General features: G+C 42.3%; 2 protein-coding genes, 1 long non-coding RNA gene and 1 pseudogene across 15 annotated transcripts; 1 reads left to right on the top strand and 3 right to left on the bottom strand.

Annotated features, from left to right (window-relative positions):
• Nucleotides 1–1,540: 1,540 nt before the first annotated feature.
• LOC123151781 (disease resistance protein RPM1-like) lies at nt 1,541–6,842 on the bottom strand (annotated as a pseudogene). Its single transcript, XR_006475834.1, has 5 exons — nt 6,320–6,842; nt 6,080–6,240; nt 5,481–5,612; nt 2,070–4,918; nt 1,541–1,969 (listed from the first exon to the last, which is right to left on the bottom strand). The product of XR_006475834.1 is annotated as a disease resistance protein RPM1-like (transcript).
• Nucleotides 6,543–7,361, top strand: LOC123151782 (uncharacterized). 2 transcript variants are annotated; one of them, XR_006475835.1, is made up of 2 exons: nt 6,543–6,803; nt 6,938–7,361. It is a non-coding gene; the product is annotated as an uncharacterized lncRNA (long non-coding RNA). The 2 variants fall into 2 exon arrangements; XR_006475836.1 differs by having other exon boundaries at nt 6,543–6,808.
• Nucleotides 7,362–8,540: 1,179 nt separating this feature from the next.
• LOC123154100 (disease resistance protein RPM1) lies at nt 8,541–12,840 on the bottom strand. The gene is made up of 5 exons (XM_044572892.1): nt 12,625–12,840; nt 11,929–12,045; nt 10,878–11,722; nt 8,813–10,815; nt 8,541–8,698 (listed from the first exon to the last, which is right to left on the bottom strand). The coding sequence occupies exons 3-4, from the start codon at nt 11,651–11,653 to the stop codon at nt 8,850–8,852; spliced, it is 2,742 nt and encodes a 913-aa protein (XP_044428827.1). The 5' UTR covers nt 11,654–11,722; nt 11,929–12,045; nt 12,625–12,840; the 3' UTR covers nt 8,541–8,698; nt 8,813–8,849.
• A 4,401-nt stretch (nt 12,841–17,241) lies between these two features.
• Nucleotides 17,242–22,050, bottom strand: LOC123150577 (uncharacterized). 11 transcript variants are annotated; one of them, XM_044570417.1, is made up of 6 exons: nt 21,408–22,050; nt 21,205–21,288; nt 20,945–21,041; nt 20,079–20,218; nt 19,600–19,689; nt 17,242–17,537 (listed from the first exon to the last, which is right to left on the bottom strand). In XM_044570417.1, exons 2-6 carry the CDS (start codon nt 21,252–21,254, stop codon nt 17,513–17,515), a joined length of 402 nt encoding a protein of 133 aa, XP_044426352.1. In that variant the 5' UTR covers nt 21,255–21,288; nt 21,408–22,050; the 3' UTR covers nt 17,242–17,512. The 11 variants fall into 11 exon arrangements, 5 of the variants coding, with proteins under 5 accessions (XP_044426352.1, XP_044426348.1, XP_044426350.1 ...); XM_044570413.1 differs by lacking the exon at nt 17,242–17,537 and adding an exon at nt 18,956–19,510; XM_044570415.1 differs by lacking the exon at nt 17,242–17,537 and adding an exon at nt 18,956–19,510 and having other exon boundaries at nt 20,945–21,035.
• Nucleotides 22,051–23,015: the final 965 nt, after the last annotated feature.

Raw genomic sequence — 23,015 nt, 5'->3', positions numbered from 1 at the left:
AAAAATGTTTAATTTGTATTGAAAAAATGTTAGACGTGTATTAGAAAAATATTGTTGACATGTACAAAAAATGTACTCCCTCTGTAAACTAATATAAGAGCGTTTAGATCACTACTTTAGTATTCTAAACGCTCTTATATTAGTTTACGGAGGGAGTACAATACTAAAAAAAGTACAAAGAAATCTGAAAAAAGAAACAAATAAACAAAAGAAAATTTGTAAGCGGTGACTTATTTGTAAGCCCGAAATTATGTAAAATCACGTTTTCATAAGTCGGACTTATTTGTAAGCCCGGATGTGTGACTGGGGTATGATATGTTGTAGGCAGTTTCAGATTTTACGGCAGTGATGTTTTCGACCATCGATCTGCTGCTTGTTCTCTGCTCCGGTCTCAAACCTGAACCGGTTACTGGATGTGTTTATGAGAGTGTGTTTGTTTTTTTAATTTTGATTTTTGGATGTTGCAGAAGGTGTGATTATGGCCTTTCATCCGTGTGCTTTACTTTTCTTCCGAGCATTCTAATCAGGATTTTCTTTAAACTTTGCCACTCTGAAAATCTGTCTCCAAAGAATCTTTTACTGTTCAGTGGAAAATGGCACTTGGTTCATATTCAGTCTTCATGTTGATCTCTGGTACTTCTTCATCTTCTTTGTGGTCGCAGCGGCAGATGCTTCCTCTCTTATAACAGGTAACATCTGGGCCATCAAACAATCACTATGAACAGTGAGTGTACATACAAAATCCGAGTCTGAGAACATATTCTAGCATCAACAAGTAAGAGATCCCCAACAAGTAATCTCGCTCTGCGCCCTGAGGGTTTGTTCGGTTAATCCCCAGCACGAGGGGATTGGAGATGATTGGCGGGCATTGAGGTGCGTTTTGACTTGTTGGGGATATAAGCCCCTTCAACCTCCTTGATACCCTTCAGAACCGAACGAGGCCTAATACAACATCTTACCATAGCCCAGAGCTATGGGACTATCAAGGTATTATTCTCCTCCATACATACATGCTGCAGGCATGTAGAGCATACGTACATCAAAATTCTGATGCATCTAATGTTTGCATAGACCAGCTATCTATTTTGTGCAGACAACGTGTAGCGATAACATATGTACGTAAAGTCAAACTCACCGAAAGAACTTGAAGCTTGGTATCTAACATCATCAAATTCCTTTCTTTTCATGACACAAAGCGTAGCATTCAGACCATAGCATCAAGTATTTACAGACCTGGGGTACTCCTAAATGTCGTAACTTGCTCTATCGCACACACACACACAAAAAAAAAGATCGAATCTGGGCATAGATCAAGAAGCCGCTAAAATACAAGATGGGCACTTCCTGACTTAGCATCCGGTCCGGTGTCCACTTACCTTGGTTGACAGAAGCAGCAAATGGCAGGTGTGGCAGAGGACAATGTCAGTAGTGGCCTTCTCCCTCTTGATAGTAGTGGGTATCCAGGCAGAGATAGCGTGCATGCGGTGAGATCATGGGCTGCCTGTGCCGTGGTGCTGCTCACAATTAACATCTGAGCATATGAATCACAAACAAAGTCTTTTATTTAACAGCCACAGCTGAAGCAGGCGATATCGTACATAGTTCACAACCAGCGCACACGAATAGAAGGAAGTAGTTCAAACAGGTAACGCAAAGGGGAAAATAGTCTGAAAATGAAAACACGTCATACAATAAGTGGCATCTAATTATCATGCTTGACAAGAAGCACCAGAAGTAGCAGGAGCAGTGGTAAACGCAGGCAGTAGCAGCATCAGAAGTGAACAAGTCCGTACACGTCTTGAAAAAGCAGAGGAAGCGCTAGGCCGCTAGCTGAAGTTTCATCTTGTAAACTCAGAGTAGCAGCAGCAAACACAGGCAGTAGTACGTCTTGTAAACGCAGAGGAAATCCAGACCGTATTGTAGTATATATATCGGCAGCGGCACGAACTTATAACTGACTTAATCGAATCTGCATAACCAACACCCTATCTTAATTCTTAAAGTAGTAAGATTAAAGACGAGGGAGGAATCAAGTAGTGGTACTAGTTGGTAATAGCTTGCACGCGTACCTACGCATTTCACGACCAGTGTGGCAGGTCAATCTCGGAGAGTATACCACCACCGATCCCCTCCAATTGCAGAACAGCGCAGCTCCGCCAAGAAGTCAATGGTTATTTCGCGGAAGTTTAGATACTGGAGGGGCAGGAGGAACTCAATGCCAGCTGGGACCTTCGTCATGCTGCTGAGTTTGCTTAAGCATAATGCCTCCAGGCTCTCCATGGCACCTTGCTGTATCTCTAGCCGACTCAGATTAGGCAGGCCGCCGAGATAGAGAATCTTTAGCTTGGGAAACCACCCCGTGAGAAATGCCAGCTGCTCTCCGTTGTATGCTCTGGTAAACTGTAGATATGTCAAGTTTGACAACCGAGAAAGGGATTGCAGGGGGTCTTCTCTCAGTTGTGACCATAACAGACAATGAATACAAGTTCTGCCCCCCATCAGCTTGGAAGAGAGGAGACTCGTCCAACACCCCTTCCGCTAGTCGCCCCATCAAACGTAGCTTTTGCAGGTTTGGCAGGCAGACATTCAACAAGAGAACCTCACTATCGTCACTTGCATTCAGATCTAGGCTGGACAAGTACCGCATCTGACCTAGAGACTCACTGATGCGTCCACAGTAAATTCCCTTCACATTCCATAACCTCAAGCTTCTCATTTGCCTCAGCTCCCCTAAATGCCTAAGAGACTCATCTTGTGCTTCCAATGCTTGTAGCGTCTGCAGGTTTGTTAGATTTCCAAGACCATTGGGGATACGCACACCATATTTAGAAAAATTTCCTTCTCGATGAATTACTATCACAGCAAATAAGTGCCTAAGCTTCTTTAGTTTCACAATCCCACTGGGAAACTTATGTATGTCAGATTCATAAAGGTCGAGTGTCAACAAATTTGAAAGGTTCTCAATAGTCTTCGGGAGCATCTTCACCTTTGAACCCCGCAAACCCAAATGGCGGAGATTAAAAAGATCCCCAATAGCATCTGGAATCTTCTCCATGGGTAGACCACTTAATTCTAGCACTGTCATATATCTTGACTCTGTGCATAGCAGAGGTAGTAAAGTGAATGATGACTTGCTACCGCCCAGTGTAATGACAGTACGAAGTTGGTGCATATTGGAAAATGGCTCCTGAATATCCTTCTTCAGTTTGTGAAGCACCAACCGACGTCCATCCATCTCAAGAGACTCCACACACTGATCCTCATAACTAACACCAAAACAGTTTTTCTTGCACAAATCAACTGCCAGTTCACGTACGAGATCGTGCATTCTGAATTTCTTCATCCTACCAAAGTGGTTCCTCTCAATAAGTTGTAGCATGTTTCTGTCAGTCAACTCCTTTAGATATCCCTCCGCCACTTCTTCTAATGTGCATTCACCTCTCTCCTGGACGAACCCCTCTGCGATCCATAACCGCACAAGTTGTTTCCTTTTCAAAATATAGTCTTCTGGAAATAAGCTGCAGTACAGGACACAACTTTTCAAATGTGTTGGAAGATAGATAAAGCTGAGATGAAAAACATTCCTGATGTGATCGAACTCCGGATTATTAATCAGCTCCCAATTTAATTGGGAATTTATTCTTCTCCATTCTTCCACAGTTTTCTCATGCACAAGGAAGAGGCCACCAACTAGCACAATAACAAGAGGCAATCCTTTGCACTTGCTAGATATTTCATCAGACAAAGGCTTCAACTGCACTGGACATTCATAATTCGTATCTCTTGAAAAGGCTTTCTTACAAAAAAGATCCCGTGCCTTGTCTTCGGGTAAAGCTTCGAGTGTTAAGATGCACCCTTGAGAGGCAAGTGCAGCAACACGGCCTACCCTTGTTGTGATTAGCAGCCGGCTGCCCTTCTCATTATGAATACATATCCTAGATAAATCATTAAATACTTCTGGAGTCCAAATATCATCCAAAATGATCAAATACTTGTGTTGCTCCAAAAACTTCTTTAGCGTCTCTTGAAGGCATGTGATGTCCATATCCGCAGTGTTAGATAGAACACTGTCTTTATCTCTAGAAAGTTCCTTGATTATATTCCTTAAGACATCTTCTCTAGAATAAGTTTGAGAGATGGAGACCCATGCATGGCACTGAAATTTCTCCCTCACATTCCTGTAGACATTTGCAGCTAAAGCTGTCTTACCAAGCCCTCCCATTCCAAGCAGTGCTATCACGGAGCGTTCCAAATGATCACCTGCCAACCACTGCTGAAGTAATTCTCTATTCTTGTCGACCCCCACTAGATCTTCCTCCTCAAGGCGACGTGAAATGTTTGCTAGCTCTTGGGACCTCTTGACAATGTAGTCCGAGCTGCTTGTATCCTCATTGTTCACGAGAACCCAACGGGTTTTTCTCTCTGATAGGTGTGAAAGGTCTTTCTCTATTTCCTTCACCTTAAAAGCTATCTGGTTCAAAGAAAGTAGAGATCTTGGCTTTTTGAACCCATTCTTCAGGAAAAAGAAAAAACCAACATCATGTTCCTGACCAACTAGATACAAGTACTCATCCACCATGTCCTCCATCACATGTGCTACTTTCCGTACCTCCCCCAACCAGATCTCATATGCTTTTTTATTGCGGTTTCGAATGTCCATTTGACACAGAAATTCATGCATTAAACGAAGCTCCCTCACAACACGATCCATGCCACGCTGTAATTCTAGTAGTTGCGTGCCGTACTTCACAAACAGTGCACTGGCTTGGTTTGCCGCTCCATTTGCTAAGGCAATTCCAATCTTTTGAATGGCTAGAAGAATCACAGTCTCCGCCATTATTTTCTGATATGTGCTAACGTCTCACTGTTGGGTGGTGGCCTAGCTGTTTATTCTTCCTCAATATAATTAGGATGGCAACTGAAAATGAGGTAAATGATGTACTAATTAAACTTTAGCGTATCATGCTAGCATTTGCCAAAACACTTTAAAAATCTGCAACCACGGTAGAAAAGTGAAATAAGAAAAACCTTTCAAAGTAATCATCCTAAACTCTTATTTCATGATGTTAGCCTATCTAACTACTCCCTCCGTTCCTAAATATAAGTCTTTTTAGACATTTCAAATGGACTACAACATACGGATGTATGTAGACATATTTTAAAATGTAGATTACTCTTTTGCCTCCGTATGCAGTCACTTGTTGGAATCACTAGAAAGACTTATATTTGGGAACGGAGGGAGTATAACCCACGAAATCAAACAAAAGAGTACATACAACAGGCAGGTCCATGAGAATTTTAAAAAGCTCAGGACTATGCTATAATCAACTGCAGCAAACTTAATTTCATTAACTGACAAGAACAAGTGAAACTCGACCAATAACTGACCATACATGATCTGCTTTTGTATAGGGACATCTCAAGTTCCCAAATGTTGAAGTTTTAACAAAGTAAGGCAAAGAGGGACCAAGATAACATACCTGCCAGTTCGCTAATATGAACGTAGGCTAATGTGACAGTTCCAGGTAGCTTACTTCCATATTTTTCTCAACACCCATCTAATAGTATATCCATATGTATGAAGAAACAAATAGCTAGAGTTGTTGATTAAGCTGCAAGAAAGAAAGATGTAGCGAATCAAGAAAATGAATAAGTAAGCAAAGTTATAATGTCATAGGAGTCATTAGAAAAAATCAATATACTATACCGTAACTAAAACGACCTTAACTCAAAGGAGCAGTCATGCTCACTTTAGTATATCTTCGCACGACAATAATGTTTGACTTTAGGAAGCTAGATATTCACACACTAGTGTATCCACGATGCAAGTGCATAAGCCAATCAGGTGCTAAGCATATCGCCTCTAACGAGCATTATCAGGCTTGCAAATTTAGAAAAAATACATCAAGAATGGTTTTTGATTCACACAGAGGGAGATTGCTCTAAGTACAACCTAAGATGGCCAGAAAACTAGGTGTGCAGTTCTGAATGTGAAAATATCAAGATAGTCTCATTGATCCTCAAAAAGAAGAGAGAGAGAGAGAGAGAGAGAGAGAGAGAGAGAGAGAGAGAGAGAGACCTCTGTTCTTGTTGTCATTGAAGCTTAGTCATAGAGATCCTGAACTGTCGACATGACCGAGACTGTTCTAGCTTGTTGGTGAACACAAGTAGCTGGCTTTGATCTTCAGCTTGAGGTGTCCTCCTTGTTCTTCTTACCCATGAAACCGCAGAACAAACCACCTACATGGTTTGTAAAACTGATCATTTTTGCATCGACTTATAGCTATAATATTGGCAAGGGAACTAGGTAGGAACGCACCTAGACGGTAAGCGGTGTAGATCTGGAGCTCCTCCTTGTGCGCTTCAGGACTTGAAATTCTTCAAAACTGTGTCATGGCTTGGTGATAGTATGGAATAATACTAGTCTTGTTGCCGAAGCCGTCTCAAGAGAGGCAGCTACTAAACCTGCAAGTCAAGTCAGGTCAATGGTAGGTGTGGCTGAAGCTACTTAGAAATTGCTGTTTCTTGGGTGACCACGCAGTTCTAATCGAGCCAAATGGAGCCTTATCTCTGGCAATCTGTAGCAGCATCCAGATCCACTCATCTGGTCCAACTTCCATCCACGGAATTCTACACCACATCCCTTTCTCTCTCGATCGTGAAAGCAATCGCTGAAATTATTGGGTACTAGTAAGAGTGCTTGTGTCACCTACACATTCCATTGGGTGGTGTACTAAATAAAATAATTTTCTGCAAATTTTCTGGCAAATTCCATTTGGTAGTGAGTAATTATGGGTGAGCAGGTCAGGTGATAACTAATTACTACTCCCTAGCTCCATCCGACAATATAAGAGGTTTTTGCAAGCTAACATAGCTTGCAGACTAGAGAATTATGTACTGGGGCTCAGCATGCTGTCTGAATCTAGATATTTTGCAGGTCATCTTGAAGCCGTCTCAATGCTGCTCCTCTTTGTGGTTGAAGCTGTCTGCACTGAAGCTCAATTGTTTTCCGGCCCCATGTATGCATTATTTGGAAGCACATTCAATCGCCGCAACGATCACAAACCCCATGCCTTCCTTAATGGTGGTAGGTTCTGAAGACATCAAAAGAGGCAAGATCAAGTCAATGATGTCCTTCTTGTGGCTGAAATTACTTTGATCCTGCTGTCTCTCTGGTGTGGTGTCCGCGCAGTTCCAGTCGAGCCAAACAGAACCATTATATTTAGCCAAACAGAACCATTACAAATATTGTCAGAAAGTATTTGGAGTCAGCTTCTATTGCTACTCCAGTATATATCCTTCTTTCTCTGTGGCCATAGTGAAGATACAGCTGGTCTATTTTTGTTCAAAATTTTGGTACTTGAGTTGAATTTTGAAAAACCCACTTACCGGTGGTTGCCCTGACAAATGGGCGATAATAGTGGTTGCTACAACAGGACCAGCAGAATTTTATATGGGTTCAGATTTGCTCTCTGGATCTATATATTTTGCAGGCCAGTGTCCTTAACTAGCTTAAAGCTGTAGATAAATCTGTAGAAACAGCAGTTTTAGGGTTGGTTCAATCTGAAACCAATCTGAATTTTGTAACGGGATTCAGTCTTCCTGTCTGAATCTAGTTATTCTGCAGGTCGGTGTCATTATTAATTAGATTAAAGCTCTAGATAAATCTATGGGAACAGAGATTTTTCTTAATCAGTGCATTAAACAATGCTAATTAATTGCTGGTTCTTCAGGAGTAGGAGCTTGAGGAATATGCAGAGAAGTAAACAATATCTGGACGTACACAACTAGGAACAAGAGCAAAGTGGCATACTGTTGCTAATTAAATACAGTATATTTTCTGATGAAATCATTACCCAGCTAGCGCTTGAGATATAATGATACATGCATGTCCTGCGATCTAATGAAACAATAAGCACCAAGGGACAGTTTAAGGAAACCAATCTTACATAAATCGGGCTGCTGAATGCATTGTCTGTGAAGCATAACATGGTTTGGTACAGCTTCAACTGCAACCCCCCATATCATCTAGGAGTAGAAAGTAATTTGATTACATCAGCTCACCCATCGCCTCCTCCATGTGTCCACGTTTTTAAAAAGGAAAATCTTAAGGACATGTATAAACAAGCCGTGGGCTTTCCAAAACAATTTCACTGCATATTTCTCAAGAAAACAAGGAACGTAATCCAAGAAAGAAACAACATTCACAGATGTCCAAAATAAGAGATAATAAAACGGGACACAACAAGGCTAGCAATAAAACAGACAGGCAACAACCATAGTGACAACAAAAATGAATGCCTAAGCAATAACTAAGAATCACAAACTGAGTCTTTTATTTATTTAACAGACACAGCTGGAATATGTTCAGAACATGAATGCACACGAAATAGCAGTATACAGTTCAAACAAGTAATGTGAAAATTAGTCTGAATATGAAAACAGCACTCGCCTTTAGCCACAACCAGAACAAACCAATATGAAAGATTGTCACACTTGACAAGGAAAAGCACACCATGGCACGAACAGTGGCGGAGATGGAACAAGCAACAAATGGTGCGTGTTGAATAAAAGCAGAGGAAACCCAGAAAGTATGCACAATCAGCAGCAGCACGAGCGTACACTAACATTGGAATCGGATACTCCTTTTTCCTTGATCTAAACATCATAGCGAAGCATCTTCGTTTCCGCCGGTGACCTACATAGCCAACATCAGATCACATCAACACATTACAGAAGATTATAAGAGACAAGGGAGAAAGCAAATAGTGGTACACTGGTTCTAGTTGGCAAGTGAGTAGCTACTGCTTACTTATGTACATACACATTTCCAAACTAGTCTGGGCATGTCAATATCGGAGAGAATACACCGCATGGGCCCCTCGAATTGCAGAACATTCGCGTAACAATGTCAAGAAGTCATCGGTGATTTCCTGGAAAACCAGACGCTGGAGAGGCATGAGAAACTCAATGCCAGGTGGGACCTCCATCATACCGCTGAGGTTGACTAAGACTAATCTTTCCAGCCTCGCCATGGCACCTTGATGTATCTCTAGCCGATTCAGATTAGGCATGTCTCTTAGAACGAGAATCTTTAGCTTGGGAAACCACCCTGTGCAAAATGTCAGCTGCTCACCGTTGTATGCTCTAGTGAATTGTAGACGCGTCAAATTTGACAACCGAGAAAGGGATGGCAAGGGGTCTTCTCTCAATTGTGATAAAGATAGATTCAATACATGCAAGTTCTGCCCCCCAACAGCTTGGAATAGAGGAGACTCGTCGAAAGCCCCTTCCACTAGTCGTCCTCTCAAATACAGCTTTTGCAGGCTTGGCAGGCAGACATTCAACAAGAGAACCTCGTTCTCAGCACTTGCATTCACATCTAGGCGCATCCGAACTAGAGACTCACCGATGCGGCCACAGTAGTTTCCTTTCACATTCCATAACCTCAAACTTCTCAGCTGCGTCAGCTCCCATAAATGTCTGATAGACTCATCTTGTGCTTCCAATGATTGTAATGTCTGTAGGTTTGTTAGATTTCCAGGACCTTTGGGGATACACATACCACTGCAACATTGAATCTCTCTCCAATCTGGGTCAATTATTTTCTCAGCAAATAAGTGCCTAAGCTTCTTCAGTTTCCTGATCCCACTAGGCAACTCATGTATATCAGATCCATGAAGGTCCAGTGTCAACAAATTTGAAAGCTTCTCGACAGACTTCGGGAGCACCTTCACTTTTGAATCACGTAAACCCAAATGGCGGAGATTAAAAAGATCACCAATAGCATCTGGAAGCTTCTCGATAGGTAGACCACTTAATTCTAGCACTGCCATATATCTTGATTTCTTACATAGCAGAGGAAGTAGAGTGAATGATGGCATGCAGCCATCCAGTATACTGACAGTTCGAAGGTGGTGCATGCTAGAAAATGACTGCTTAATATCCTTCTTCACTCTATGCATTACCAATCGACGTCCATCCATCTGTAGAGAACCCCCACACTTATCCTCGTATATAGTACCAAAACAGTTCTTCTGGCACAAGTCAACTGCCAATTCACGTAAGATGTCATGCATTCTGAATCTTTTCATCCTACCAAAATTATTCCTTTCAACAAGTTGCAGCATGTTTCTATCAATCAACTCCTTCAGATAGCCTTCTGCCACTTCTTCTAATGTGCTATCACCCCTTCCATCGATGAACCCCTCTGCTATCCATAACCGTACAAGTTGTTTCCTTTTGAGAAGATAGTCTTCTGGAAATAAGCTGCAGTACAGGAAACAACTTTTCAAGTGTGTTGGAAGGTAGATGAAGCTCAGATGCAAAACATTCCTTATGTGATCAAACCTTGAATTGTTATTTAGCTCCCAACTCAATTGATCATTAATTCTTCTCCATTCTTCCACAGTTTTCTCGCGCACACACAAAAGGCTACCAACAAATACAATAACAAGGGGCAAGCCTTTGCATTTGTTAACCATTTGTTCGGACAAAGGCTTCAACTCCAAAGGACATTCATGATCAGTATCTCTTGGAAAGGCTTTTTTACAGAACAGATCCCATGCCTTATCTTCTAGTAAAGGTGCTAGTGTTAAGATGTGTCCTGGAGAGGCAAGTGCAGCAACATGGCCTTCCCTTGTTGTCATTATAATTCTACTACCATTATCATTATTAGTAAGCACCCTAGACAAGTCATCAGATGTTTCTGTAGTCCAAACATCATCCAATATGATCAAATATTTTTGTTGCCCCAGAAAACTCTTCATTGTCTCTTCAAGGCATGTGATGTCCATAGCTGCAGTTTTAGATTCTGTACAGATGGATGATGCGGATTCTGTACCGCGGATATCAAATAATGCATGATGTTCTCTGTCACACTGACATTATCTTTGAAAAGTTCCTTGCTTATATTCTTCAAGACATCTTCTCTAGAATAAGTTTGAGAGACGGAGATCCAGGCGTGGCACTGGAATTTCTCCCTCGCCTTCTTGTACACATTTGCAGCTAAAGCAGTTTTACCAAGACCTCCCATTCCAAGCAGGGCTATTACAGAGTGTCCAAAATCATCGCCTACCAACCACTGCTCAAGTTTTTCTCTGTTTTTATCTACCCCCACTAGATCTTCTTCGTCAAGGGAACGTGAAATTTTTGCTAGATCTTGGGACCTCTTGACAATGTAATTAGTGCTGCCACTATCCCCGTTGTTTATCATGGGAACCCAACGGGTTTTTGTCTCTGACAGGTGAGTAAGGTCTTTCTCTCTTTCTTTCACCTTGACAGCTATCTGGTTCATAGAAAGCAGAGAACTTTGTTTTCTGAACCCCCTTTTGAGGTAAAAGCAAGACCCTGTATCATGTTTCTGTCCTACTAGATACAAGTACTCGTCCACCATGTCCTCCATCACATGTGCTACTTTCCGTACCTCCTCCAACCAGCCGTCATATACTTGACTGTTGCGGTTTCGAATGTCCATGTGACAGAGAACATCATGCATTATGCGAAGCTCCCTTGCAACACGACCCATACTGCCATGTAGCTCCAATAGTTGTGTCTTGTACTTTGCAAAGTGCACGCTGACATGGTCTGCCGCTCTAGTTGCCAAGGCGATTCCGATCTTTTTAATGGCTAGAAGAATCACAATCTCCGCCATTTCTTTCTGAGAATTGCTAATGTCTCACTGTTGGATGGTGGCCTCCCCTCAATATTGTCAGAATGAGCACTGCAAAATGGAATAAGTGATGTATTAGTTAAACTGCTAGTCCACTCAGCTAGCAGTAAGCACCTACGGGAACACTTGAAAACTCTCCAACCACAATGGTAAAGTACAAAGTTGAGAACACTTGTGACTGCTATAGCCAACTGCGTCAATTAAGTGGTATTAACTGATAAGAACAAGTGGGCCTGAACCAAACTGAACATACATACTCTGCTGCTGTATAGGGGTATCAGAGGGTTGAAAAATGGCCCCAACTTTCCTAAATGTCGATCTAATTGCATCCCAGATGTATGGAGAAACAGATATAGGCAGTGTTGTCGATTAAGCTGCAAGAAGATGTATCCGCGATCAAGAAAATGAATAAGAAAACAAAGCTATAATGTGATAGGAGCCATCACAAAACATCAATATATTATTGCCGTAATTAAAAAAAAAGGCATCATATTCACTTCAGGAGATCCTCACATAACAAGAATGTTGAATCCCTACATTGTCGTAACTTCTATGCAAGAGCATATGCATTCCACTATGTGGTAAGTATGCCACATTGACAATATTACCAACAACTACACTGCAGATTAATTCCAGATATTTTGTCAAAACAATGAAGAACAGGGAATAGGGAATATCAATGTATTACTGCTGTAATAAAGGAGGAATGCATAACTAATAGTACTGTACAGTATATTACTGCAGACTAAATCACGCAAATGTCTTCTAATTTAGCTGCTAGGCACAACAGAATCTGTATAGGTAGTGCCACACTTCACATCCGTCAGTAGAACAAAACATCAGATCAAATCGGACGATTTCAAAGCCATTATCTCAAGATGGCAATGCTTAATTGAGGATTAAGCTCATGTACGCGGAGAATAAATCATACTGTACTCTGCAGGTTGGCTTACCTCGTCGTCGCCGCCGGGGGTCTACTTCGCGGCGGCCACGGCGAGCAAGGGGGAACTTGGCCGGGGCGCCGGGCAGGGAGGCACTGCCGCCTCGCTTAGCGCTGGGTGGGACTCGGGCGGGAGGGGCGGGAGGTTTGGCCGGAGACGAAGACCCTAACCCTCGCCGGCGGCCATTATCTTGTGAGTAGAAGAGGACAGAGCTTGGCCTTGGCGTCGTTGCAAGAGTGAAGTAGAGCGTTGACCCACGCCTGGCTAACAAATCTAGGCAAAAAGAAAAGAAAAAAAAAGATTTTTTACACAGTACAATCGCACCACAAACGCCTCATAATCAATGAAAACGTCTCCTAAAAAGAGAAACCTCTAAAATAATAACCCAAGTCCCAATTAAATTTAGAATTACAACCCTGATAGGTACTGAATGTTAGTCCTCTATGCACGACGGCAGAGGACTCGAATCACATCTTCTTCTCCTGCGTGTCCGCGCAATTCCTATGAAGTTGTTTTCAGAAGGTGGCCGGCGGATGTTGGTGCAACAATAACTTCCCCGACCTTTTCGCGAAAGTCCTAGCTCCCTGCTTAGGCTCTACCACATTAGGTGGATGTGTATTAGGGTTCTTGCATGGATGATTTGGACGGCCCACAATAAACTTGTGATCCAGCGGGTGCCTCTTCGACGTGCTACTGACGCGATTTTTAAAATGTGTAGATATTTGCAGCTTTGGCGGCCACTTAGCCGCCCTCAGGACCGAGACGACATCAACATCCACATCGCCGATTTTCGAGCGTTGGCTCGTCACTTGGCGCCACCGCTCCCTCCTCCACCACCCCGAGCCGGATTAGCCACTTGGTGGCATGTGCCTCTTTTTTTTTTTGCTTTTATTTAGGGTTTGTTGAGTTGTGCATGCCCTCAGTGAAACTCTTTGGTACTTGGTTGTGCTGCTTGTGTGTGTGCGCGCACGCACGGTGTGAACCTTTATTGGACCTTATGGTTGGTGGTTTGCTTTATGTATAAAGCGGGGCGTAAGCCTTTTTGGTAAATTGTTATCCAAATGTGATTGGAATTACCATCAAAAAACGTCAGGCCCGGAGTCCCACTCACCTGGCGTGACGTGTGACACTTATAATTTTGGTGAATTTATTTTCTCTACACTTTGTATATCTTTATATAGTTGGGTTTTTCTAATTTCTGTATCTCTATATATATCTATATCTATATCTATTAATAAAGCAAGGCACGTTTCTTCGATTTTTCATCCGTTCAGCGACGAAAAGATTGTTTTTACCCGAGCTGGTACTAAATTGTTGTGCGTTCATTTGCTACAGAAGAAAAACGGTTTATCCAGGATTTCGTACGTGGGCCGCGCGCCGAGGCCCAGCGAAGCCAGACTGCTTATTTTCCAGCCCACACAGCTGGCAAAACCCTATTTTCCACATGGCCCGTGAAATACCCAAAGTACGCGCAGGTCGCCCATTACTAGGCCGACCCATTTCCGTTTTATCTTGTGTTGTTTTTTCTGTTTATTTCTCTTTTTCTTTCCTATTTCTTTTTTACTTTTTCTCTTCCAAGTTTAATTTCGTTTTTTCCTTTGTAGTAAATTCGAAATTTTCAAAAACCTCAGAATTTATTTTTTTGTTTGAGCTTACGATAAATGCTTCAAATTCTAAACAAGTTTCCTTTTTGAAAAATGTTAAGAACTTTATTTTTTTTCTCAAATTTGTTCAAAATAAAACAAATGTTTCCACTTTTTTAAGAAATGTTTTTATTTTCCATAATTATTCATGATTTCCAATATTTCTTTTTGCATTTGAACAAATGTTTCAAATTTGAAAATTTTGTTGTTTTAGTGAAATGTTTATGAAACTAAAATAATTTTATGAATTGAAAAAAATATTTTCAAAATTGTTTTGATTATTCAAAATATTTTAATAGAAAATGTACAGGTTATTACAAAAGGTTAATGTTCTCATAAAATGTTTGTGAATTTCAAAAATATTCCAATTTAAAATTTTGTTAATGTTTTTTGGAAATATTCAAAATTTTCAAAAAGCTATTTGGAATTTCAAAATTGTTCATGTTTCGAAGAATATACGCAAATTCATTCTAATTTTTTATGATAAGTTCGAAAAATTTCAAAAAAAATCAAAACTGACGCAGCATTATGTTCTAAAATATTCACGCTGGTCATTGGTAATTAGGATGCGTTTCTTCGACTAGCTAGCAGCATGTCGTCGGGTCTTTGATTTATGTGTTGCAGTTAGTAATACATCCAATTACGCCATGATAGGAGACGCCGACCAACCCCATCAATATCAAGATCTCGTACGCCACACATGACCCGCGAGAAGATCGCAGCTCCTACCTCTGTCGGCCACCACTGCGGAGACGTTTTTCAGACACATCATTTCTCTTCCGTTGCTTCTCGTAATAAATATTTCTCCCATTATGACGCACGGGCATATGTGCTAGTAACTACCAAGGTGAAGTAGTCAAACATCTTTATTTTCTATCTTTTTTCGGGGAAACATTCAAATTTTTACAGGCCTAGCCCTATAAGGCTATAACTGAACACCTAGGCAGAGGCGGAACCAGGATTTCTCAAAGCCTAGGGCTAAACTTAACTGACTATCTCAAAAAAAAACTAACTGGCTAAATATAAGTCAAATACTCCCACACACACCAATGTGCGTTAGAAGTATGCCACAAATTCACATGTAAAATGAAATACAAATTTATTATTATCATGAGAGGAAATTCCTTAAAACAAATAGTTTAGCAAATTGCATTGTTGCAAACATGGTTTGGTACCTAATTAGGGAGGACTTGCTTAATCCGAGGTCATCATTTCTTCACCAGCAATACCAGAAGGACTTGGATCTGCAAACATAAAATCGCATATCTAAAATCAAGACACTTGACATAGACTAAGTCAATTGTTCGTATGAAATTTGCAAAAAATAAAAAGAGAGAACATATTATACCATTAAAACGAAGACCATGAGGTAGTAGCCCCTTGCGTTTCCTCATTTTTTGGTAGCAGTGTATAATCTTAATATCATCAACGCTTGCAAATACATCGCGTTTAATATAGCACACCAATGTAAGTTTGGCTAATATAAAGGAAATAGGGAAAACAAAATTAGAAGATAGGCTACAAATTACCTGGGCAGTGTGCGGTGGGTGGGTGCCTCTGTGCTTGTGCTGCAATTTAGAACTAGATCAAAATGGAGAAGAATAAGAGGCGGGTGGTCAGGACGCCGGACCCGGCGGCCGGCGCGGCGGGGAATCCCGTGTTAACGACGGCGGCGGCGGCGCAAGGCATGGGCGCTCCTTCGAGCGAGGCGAGGCGAGGATTTCTCTGTTGCCGATCAGGCGTGGAATTTTTTTCTTTCTTGACTTTTTTGAGCGGCTTTCTTCCTTGACTTGATTGACTAACGATCGGGCTATGGATCACAGATCGAAGCGTCAAGCGTGATCGGTTCTTGTTCTGACCGATTGATGGAGTTGGGCTAACGGGCTGAAGGCTTGTACATCTATGTGAAGACTGGGGCTGAGCTTCTGTGTATGACAATTTCTGAAAAATTTGCTGCTATGTTATACGTACTAGTTGGGCTACGCCTGGGGCTACAGCCCCAGTTGCCCCAGGCCTGATTTCGCCCCTGCACCTAGGCCTATAAGGTTGACAGCTTCTCGTTGCAACTAGTAAGCATGCACGTGCAACGCACGTCCCATTGTAATTCAAAAAAAGTTAGATGTGCAAAGCACGTCTCGGTGTCTTGAATGTTAGTTATTGCGACATACCCAGCAACAGTTATGCACAAATCATAGTTAGAAACAACATACCCCATGCCTTCATGTATTTTCCAAACAACATACTCCATTGCCTTTATGTATGATTACCATGTCAGTTTTATCTATACACATAGTTAATCAAATCCAACATCTCTAGGACTGCATGTCAGTCGCTCAGTTCTCTATCCACCTTCGTCAGCCCCTACTGCTACCACCCTATTACCCCGCCTTGTTAGAGAGCTCCCTTCCAACTTCTCGCCATATTCTCTTTGGTAGTCCTGCTCCCTTCGTTTCAGGCGACACACCATGCTCCAACATGCCAAGTGGAATCCACCTTGCAGACTGGGCAAATACTTTTTTAATATTATATAGTCAATGTGTGGTAAACTCAACATTCTTATGAAATAAAATGTTGAACCGTACCATACGTAAGTTTCAGTGTTGTTGCAACTACAAAATCTATTTTCCCCACAAGTGACATGAAATTAAATTTTCAACATTGTCGATGCAATACTTCTACACAAGAAAGAACATACATCATTCCAAATCTCCTCGTGAAGGCATACAAAGATTTAACATGGGTTCTTAAATTACATAAATATTCAGTTGCTAGTGTGGACATGCAACAAACGACACCGGAAATATAAAACATTAGAACCACATGAATGATACAACTTCAATAATTTGCCCATGCAAAATAGATCCAACAAATGCTTGACAAACGATTGACTGTACAACAATATACTGTAGAAACAAAAAAGTTGAATATAGATAGAGCCAGAGAAGGCAAGGCAACATTCACAACATAGTGTCCAATACTGGATTGAGATATAAATCATCTGACATTTCAGTCATATAAAATATGATTCATAATTCCAGGAGAGATAAATTGATACATATGATAAATTCAATTATTTCTAAAGTACCACTACACTGAGAACATTGAAGCCATAATTCAGTTGTTACAGCCTGAAGACGTTACCCTTGCTGCTAGGTTGTACCTTAGATCACGTTAGAAAGTGTGGCCACCAGATTGTTGCCTGAGTGCACTGTAGCATCCCTCTTAACCAGAATTTACTGGTCTATGACCATATGACTTTACAGGACCATCAGTTTAAGAATTCTGCAAAATGGTTCTCCACAACCTCACTATTTTGAAAACCTATACCAAAAAGGATATGCTACTACACACATTAAATGGAACTCTATGTAGTATTGGCAATGCTATTAATGATATGTTAAAACAATAAACTGTACTAACAGATCATGACCAATGGTTTCACAAAGTGAAAATCTTCATCAAATTTGATGGTTGTGTTATCAATTAAATTCTACAGCTGAATATGACATTCACAAGATGCACTTTCCAAAATTCAGTAGAGCCATACTAATAGCACTGAATATAATGTTGGGACAAACCCCGGACCAACTTGATCTCACACTCGCTCGAACATAGGTGGAAGAAGGAGAGGGACACAAGTATTTCCAGCGCACAAACGCCCCGCCGCACGAACGGCGCCTCGGCCGCACGAACGGCCTCACTTTACTGGGCACATACCTCGAGCTCGGCAAGAAACTGCAGCCTATCCAGAGGAGCTCCCGTCATCGTCGTCGCCATGGGCCTCCACTACATTTGATGCAGCCTCCATGCTCTTCTTGGGCGACACACGCTGAGCTCCTCCTCCACCGGCGACACACGCCTGATGTTCCGGTGACATACGCCGTCGATGCCATCGCGCACAAACGCGAGCCTTCTTGGACACCGCTTCATGCCGTCGCACCGCGCCGCTGCGGCCTCCGCCTCCGTGCACCACCTCCATGCCGCCACGCCACACTGCAGCGCCTCCGGGACCGCCACGCTCGCCGCGGACTAACCGCGTGCCGTCTCTGCGTCCGTCATGGCATCCACAACGCCGCGCACCTCCATAGGCCGACACATGGCCCGAAGCTTTGCACAACTGCCGACAAACACCGCCATCGCCAGCACACCTCCGATACGACGAACCACGCCCAAGCCAACCAAGCTCATGATACCAAATGTTGGGACAAACCCCGAACCAACTCGATCTCACACTCGCTCGAACGTAGGTGGAAGAAGGAGAGGGACACAAGTATTTCCGGCGCACAAACGTCCCGCCGCACGAACGGCGCCTCGGTCGCACGAACGGCCTCACTTTACTGGGCACATACCTCGGGCTCGGCAAGAAACCGCAGCCTATCCAGAGGAGCTCTCTCTCACAGCCGACCGGGCGCACACCACGGTCCGGCGGAGACTACCTCATCTCTGGCCCTAGGCTCGGCTCATACCGACGCACCTTGATCATTACATGGAGTGGGTATTTATACCCTGTGCGCACACACACCTAGCTAGCTACCATGCAGGCCACCGCGCGCACGCACGCATGACCCTGCCACCATCGGCCACTAACTCAACTAACCCACATACGCATGACCTGCTAACAACACGGCCACTAACCGCATGCATTAGCTACTTCTACATGCACGTACTGGTTGGCCAAGCTAACAAAATTTTGACTTGATCTTCTCCTAGACTCACTCCAGGATCCAACCGATCCAGCACACATGTAGCTATCTAACTTGACCGGCACACTCGCCACGACCATCAACGCAGCCACGCACCGGGGTCTGGCTCGACGCGCACACAGTCGTGGCTTATCTCTAACATATAACACTCACAAGATGCAGTTCGCGAAAACTCATTAGAGCCATACTACCACAATTGCATACAACATAAAAAGTCCGCTGGATCCTTTGACTTATGAAGTGAAATCAAGGGAGCTACAGTAATCTGACTTCACTTCTCTCTAGCTCCATGAAGGGTACTCATTTCAATTTTCAAAAGACCAATTTCAATTTTTAAATAATCAATTTCAATTCGCACATACCAATTTCAATTTCAAAAGACTCATTAAAAAAACTAATTTCACTTTTTTAAGAAGATCAATTTCAATTTCACAAGGTCTCTCACTTGCCTTATCTTTTCTATACAAGGAGAACGCTGTAGCTCCCTGACTTCCCTCGTTCAAGTCAGAGATTCCGGCTCCCAAGGAGAGAGGCAAGTTTGTATAGCCAAAACTAACTCCATAATAACATAGACCTAATTAGGTTGCAGTAAAGGAATTTGCACAACATAGGTAGCATCATGGCATAATCAAACTGTGTACCTGATACAAGGTTGCCATGTAAGGTCAACAATCCGTGACTTCTTTTCCGCCGGCAGGATCACCATACCTTGTTGTGACTGTGATTTACACCTATAATTAACAGCAGAAAGCAACCTCATTGAGCAACCGGTTACAGAAGAATGAGAGAATTAGGAGTTAAACATAATCAAATACTCCCTCCATAACAAAATATAAGACGTTTTCTATGCCCTATGCAAAACCAAAAAAGTCTTATATTTTGGTATTGAGGGAGTAGGTTGGTGAAGCTGCATAATATGCAAATCAACATTGCATCATAATTTCATTCCTTTCACAACCTAAAAAGATAGATAAGAGATGGTATCACCTCAGAATATATCTCAAGGCACCAAAAGCATCATGACAATATACAATAGATAACTTGTAAATTAGCAAGTGCCCGGGTAAATAAATGGCAAACCAAAATAGGGAAAAGGCTAGAAACATGTATATGACAGTACATTTCTATTGCTTTACGACACAAATGCTTGTTAGTTTCCATCAACACTTCAAAAGTATGGCACCAACATCTGCCATTTATCTTGGGTCTTTTATAATATGTATTCTCAAATTCGCTAAATCCTTTCAACTTTGTCTTGTCCTGTGAAAAAGGAGCATAAAAAGTCACTAATAGCTAAACTGATCGTTCCAATCCCAGTTCCCTATCCCCATGCCTCACAAAGGTTTGCCTTCCCAAGCACTATCTATTATTCAGGGATGCCTACAGCTATGGAAATCACATACTTTGTTTAACATAGATAGTTTAGTAGTAGACCATAGGTAAAAGCACATACGCATTCTGGACCATTAGATAAACGTAAGAAGCATGAACATTGTTGCTCACAATAAATAAAAAATCCTATAAAACAATTCTCAAATACAGAAGGAAGTTGGTACTATGGCTTAGCTTTATCAATAATTGGTCTTCTAAGTACTCCATCTGTAAACTAATATAAGAGCGTTTAGATCACTAAAGTAGTGATCTAAACGCTCTTATATTAGTTTACGGAGAGAGTACTGCACTGCAAGTATGAATTTGCTGATTATTTACTGACAGAACCATGCACTTGATAGAACACTGAGAAACAAAGTGTGAACTAAACTTGATGTTTGCACATCAATACTCAATAGACTACAGCCTCGGCAAATAACACTTGCGAATATTTAGCAGTACCATGGGCTGCTATGGAGCAACAATTTTTTTATTTTTTGACAGCAACCATGAAGGAACAAATATATACATACTGAAAGTGGAATGCAAGTGGCTACACTATATATAACTAATAAACAACAACATTAGTACTGGCATAATTGAGAAGGGAATTACATCGATTGATTCTGCAGGTATTGTGCGGACACAATTGTTCTTGATGCAACATAGTAGAATGGTCATGTGATGAATGTCAGGCACGAGAATGCTGCCGCTAACAAAACATCAGGAGAGATGGTGAATGAAAAGCAACCAGGTCATGTTCTAACGAATTCTAATACAAGGTATAAGCAAGGTACCTAAATTACAGTGCCAACAATTGGTGTCACAAGTAAAGGCTTATATATGCAAAAGGGCATCATAAAGGGCTGCCTCACATAAAAAGTGCAGGTCGTGTGCTTGTGGATATTGACAAATCAAATCCCATGTATTCTGAACCAAGCTGTGATCACCGCAGTCACCTACAACAACATACACCAAGTAAAATTGATGGAGCAACTGGATGCAAGAGGATTAAGCGCATATGTTTTCCCCATGAGTCTTGAATCATGAACAACATTCGCTTAGCAGATGCATGTACCGTCGCCGGTGATGGGGGCAGCCAGGAAGGATGAGCAGAGGGCGGGCGACTCTTCCTCCCAGTCTCGCTGGAGACGTGAAGCCAGCGCCGGTCCTGGGGTATCGGAGGCCTTGGGGCGAACTCAAATGAATGTCTCCAGCGTCGACATTGGGGAAAAATTGATTCCATACATCGATAGAAAAAATTCTTGCAAAGCTATAGTAAACAATGATAATTTTCGATGGTAAATAATATATCATAATAGTGTCTTACTTCAGATATAAATACAATATCATAGAATTTAGAGCATAACAAAAAAAGAAGTGACATGCTAATGAATTCAAGCCTCTGGTAGTCATGAGAAATAGCTACTTCATGCATTTTTTATGGAAAATCATTAATGATAGTGTCAAGATCAATGTTGGCCAACACATCCTTCTCAATACAACATATTGCCAGACCATTCAGTCTTTCTTGAAATAGTTAACCTCAAATAATTTTCCATTAGCTTTCAATTTTGAAAAAACATGTTCAACTATTGCTCTAATAAACTCAAATATATGATCAGCTGGCATGAGTGTATTTGATAGTGCCATCAGCAACACTTTCAATTCAGAAACAAAATCATCTAAAACATCATGTGCTGAGTGAGTAGTCATGAGAAAAAGTCTTTGCAAAATTAGGACAACATCTTCTAGATTAAGATTGGAGGGTTAAGAGAAATTCATCGAGGGATTTACCTCTGCTATTCCTTGTAAGCAGGCCCTACATGAGAGCATCCGGTAGCCGCTGCAGCAGAGTCGAAGATTCGCGGTCACCCGATCTGTACGGTACATCGGCGTGCAAAACTGCAGATTGGAAAAGGGCAGAGAGCGCAGATTCACTCGCCCCGTGCGGGCATGCCCGCTCGTCTTCTTGATTTCTCAGCCACCGCGGAGGCGGTTCCTGCCCGTACTTCAACGGGGTTGGGTGGCGGCAAAGGAGGCTCCATTTAATACTTTCGCGACTACACAGGGTTCAGGTTGGGAGCTCGAAGCCGTGGCGGAGGGAGGAGCGGCGACTTGCTCGTAGTACAGGACAGTGGCTACATCCTACATGGGAGAGGCAGTGGAGAGGAGGAGCAGCCTGCTCGGGCCGGCCGGTGGCTAGAGGGGAGGGGCAAGGGGGAGGAGGATGCGTGCGTAGGTGCTCGGGGAGGGGGTTACGGTCAGGGGCTCAGGGCGAAGGGGTACGGGATAAGGGGTCGTGGGTTAGTGGCTTCGTTAGTAGCCCCCTTCGTTAGTGCGCTCAATATGCGTGGCTTGTTAGCGTTAAACACCGGAGGATTAGAGACCATTAGATATTGTAGATGAATGGGTCTGATTGTTTGGATCTGCCCCTCTCGTGCTTTTATAGGGGTAGTAGATGGAACGGTTAAGCAAATCGTAACCTTCAAAGGCCAAGTCTTTGGCATGGGCTCTTGTGGCGTGCTCTTTGCACTGGACACCAGCAGAATTTGGAGCCATTGTCGAGGAAATCAAGACTAGAGCAACTACCTTTATTTCATGTTCGTTTACTCATGAGTATAGGACCTCCAATACGGAGGCCCATAATCTCGCAAAGCATGCGTTATCTTTAGGGTTTGGCCGA

The sequence above is a fragment of the Triticum aestivum genome, chromosome 7A, assembly GCF_018294505.1.
Source record: "Triticum aestivum cultivar Chinese Spring chromosome 7A, IWGSC CS RefSeq v2.1, whole genome shotgun sequence".
NCBI classification, from domain to species: domain Eukaryota; kingdom Viridiplantae; phylum Streptophyta; class Magnoliopsida; order Poales; family Poaceae; genus Triticum; species Triticum aestivum.
Note: the sequence above shows the minus strand (reverse complement) of the source record. Positions and strands in the feature narration are given on the sequence as shown.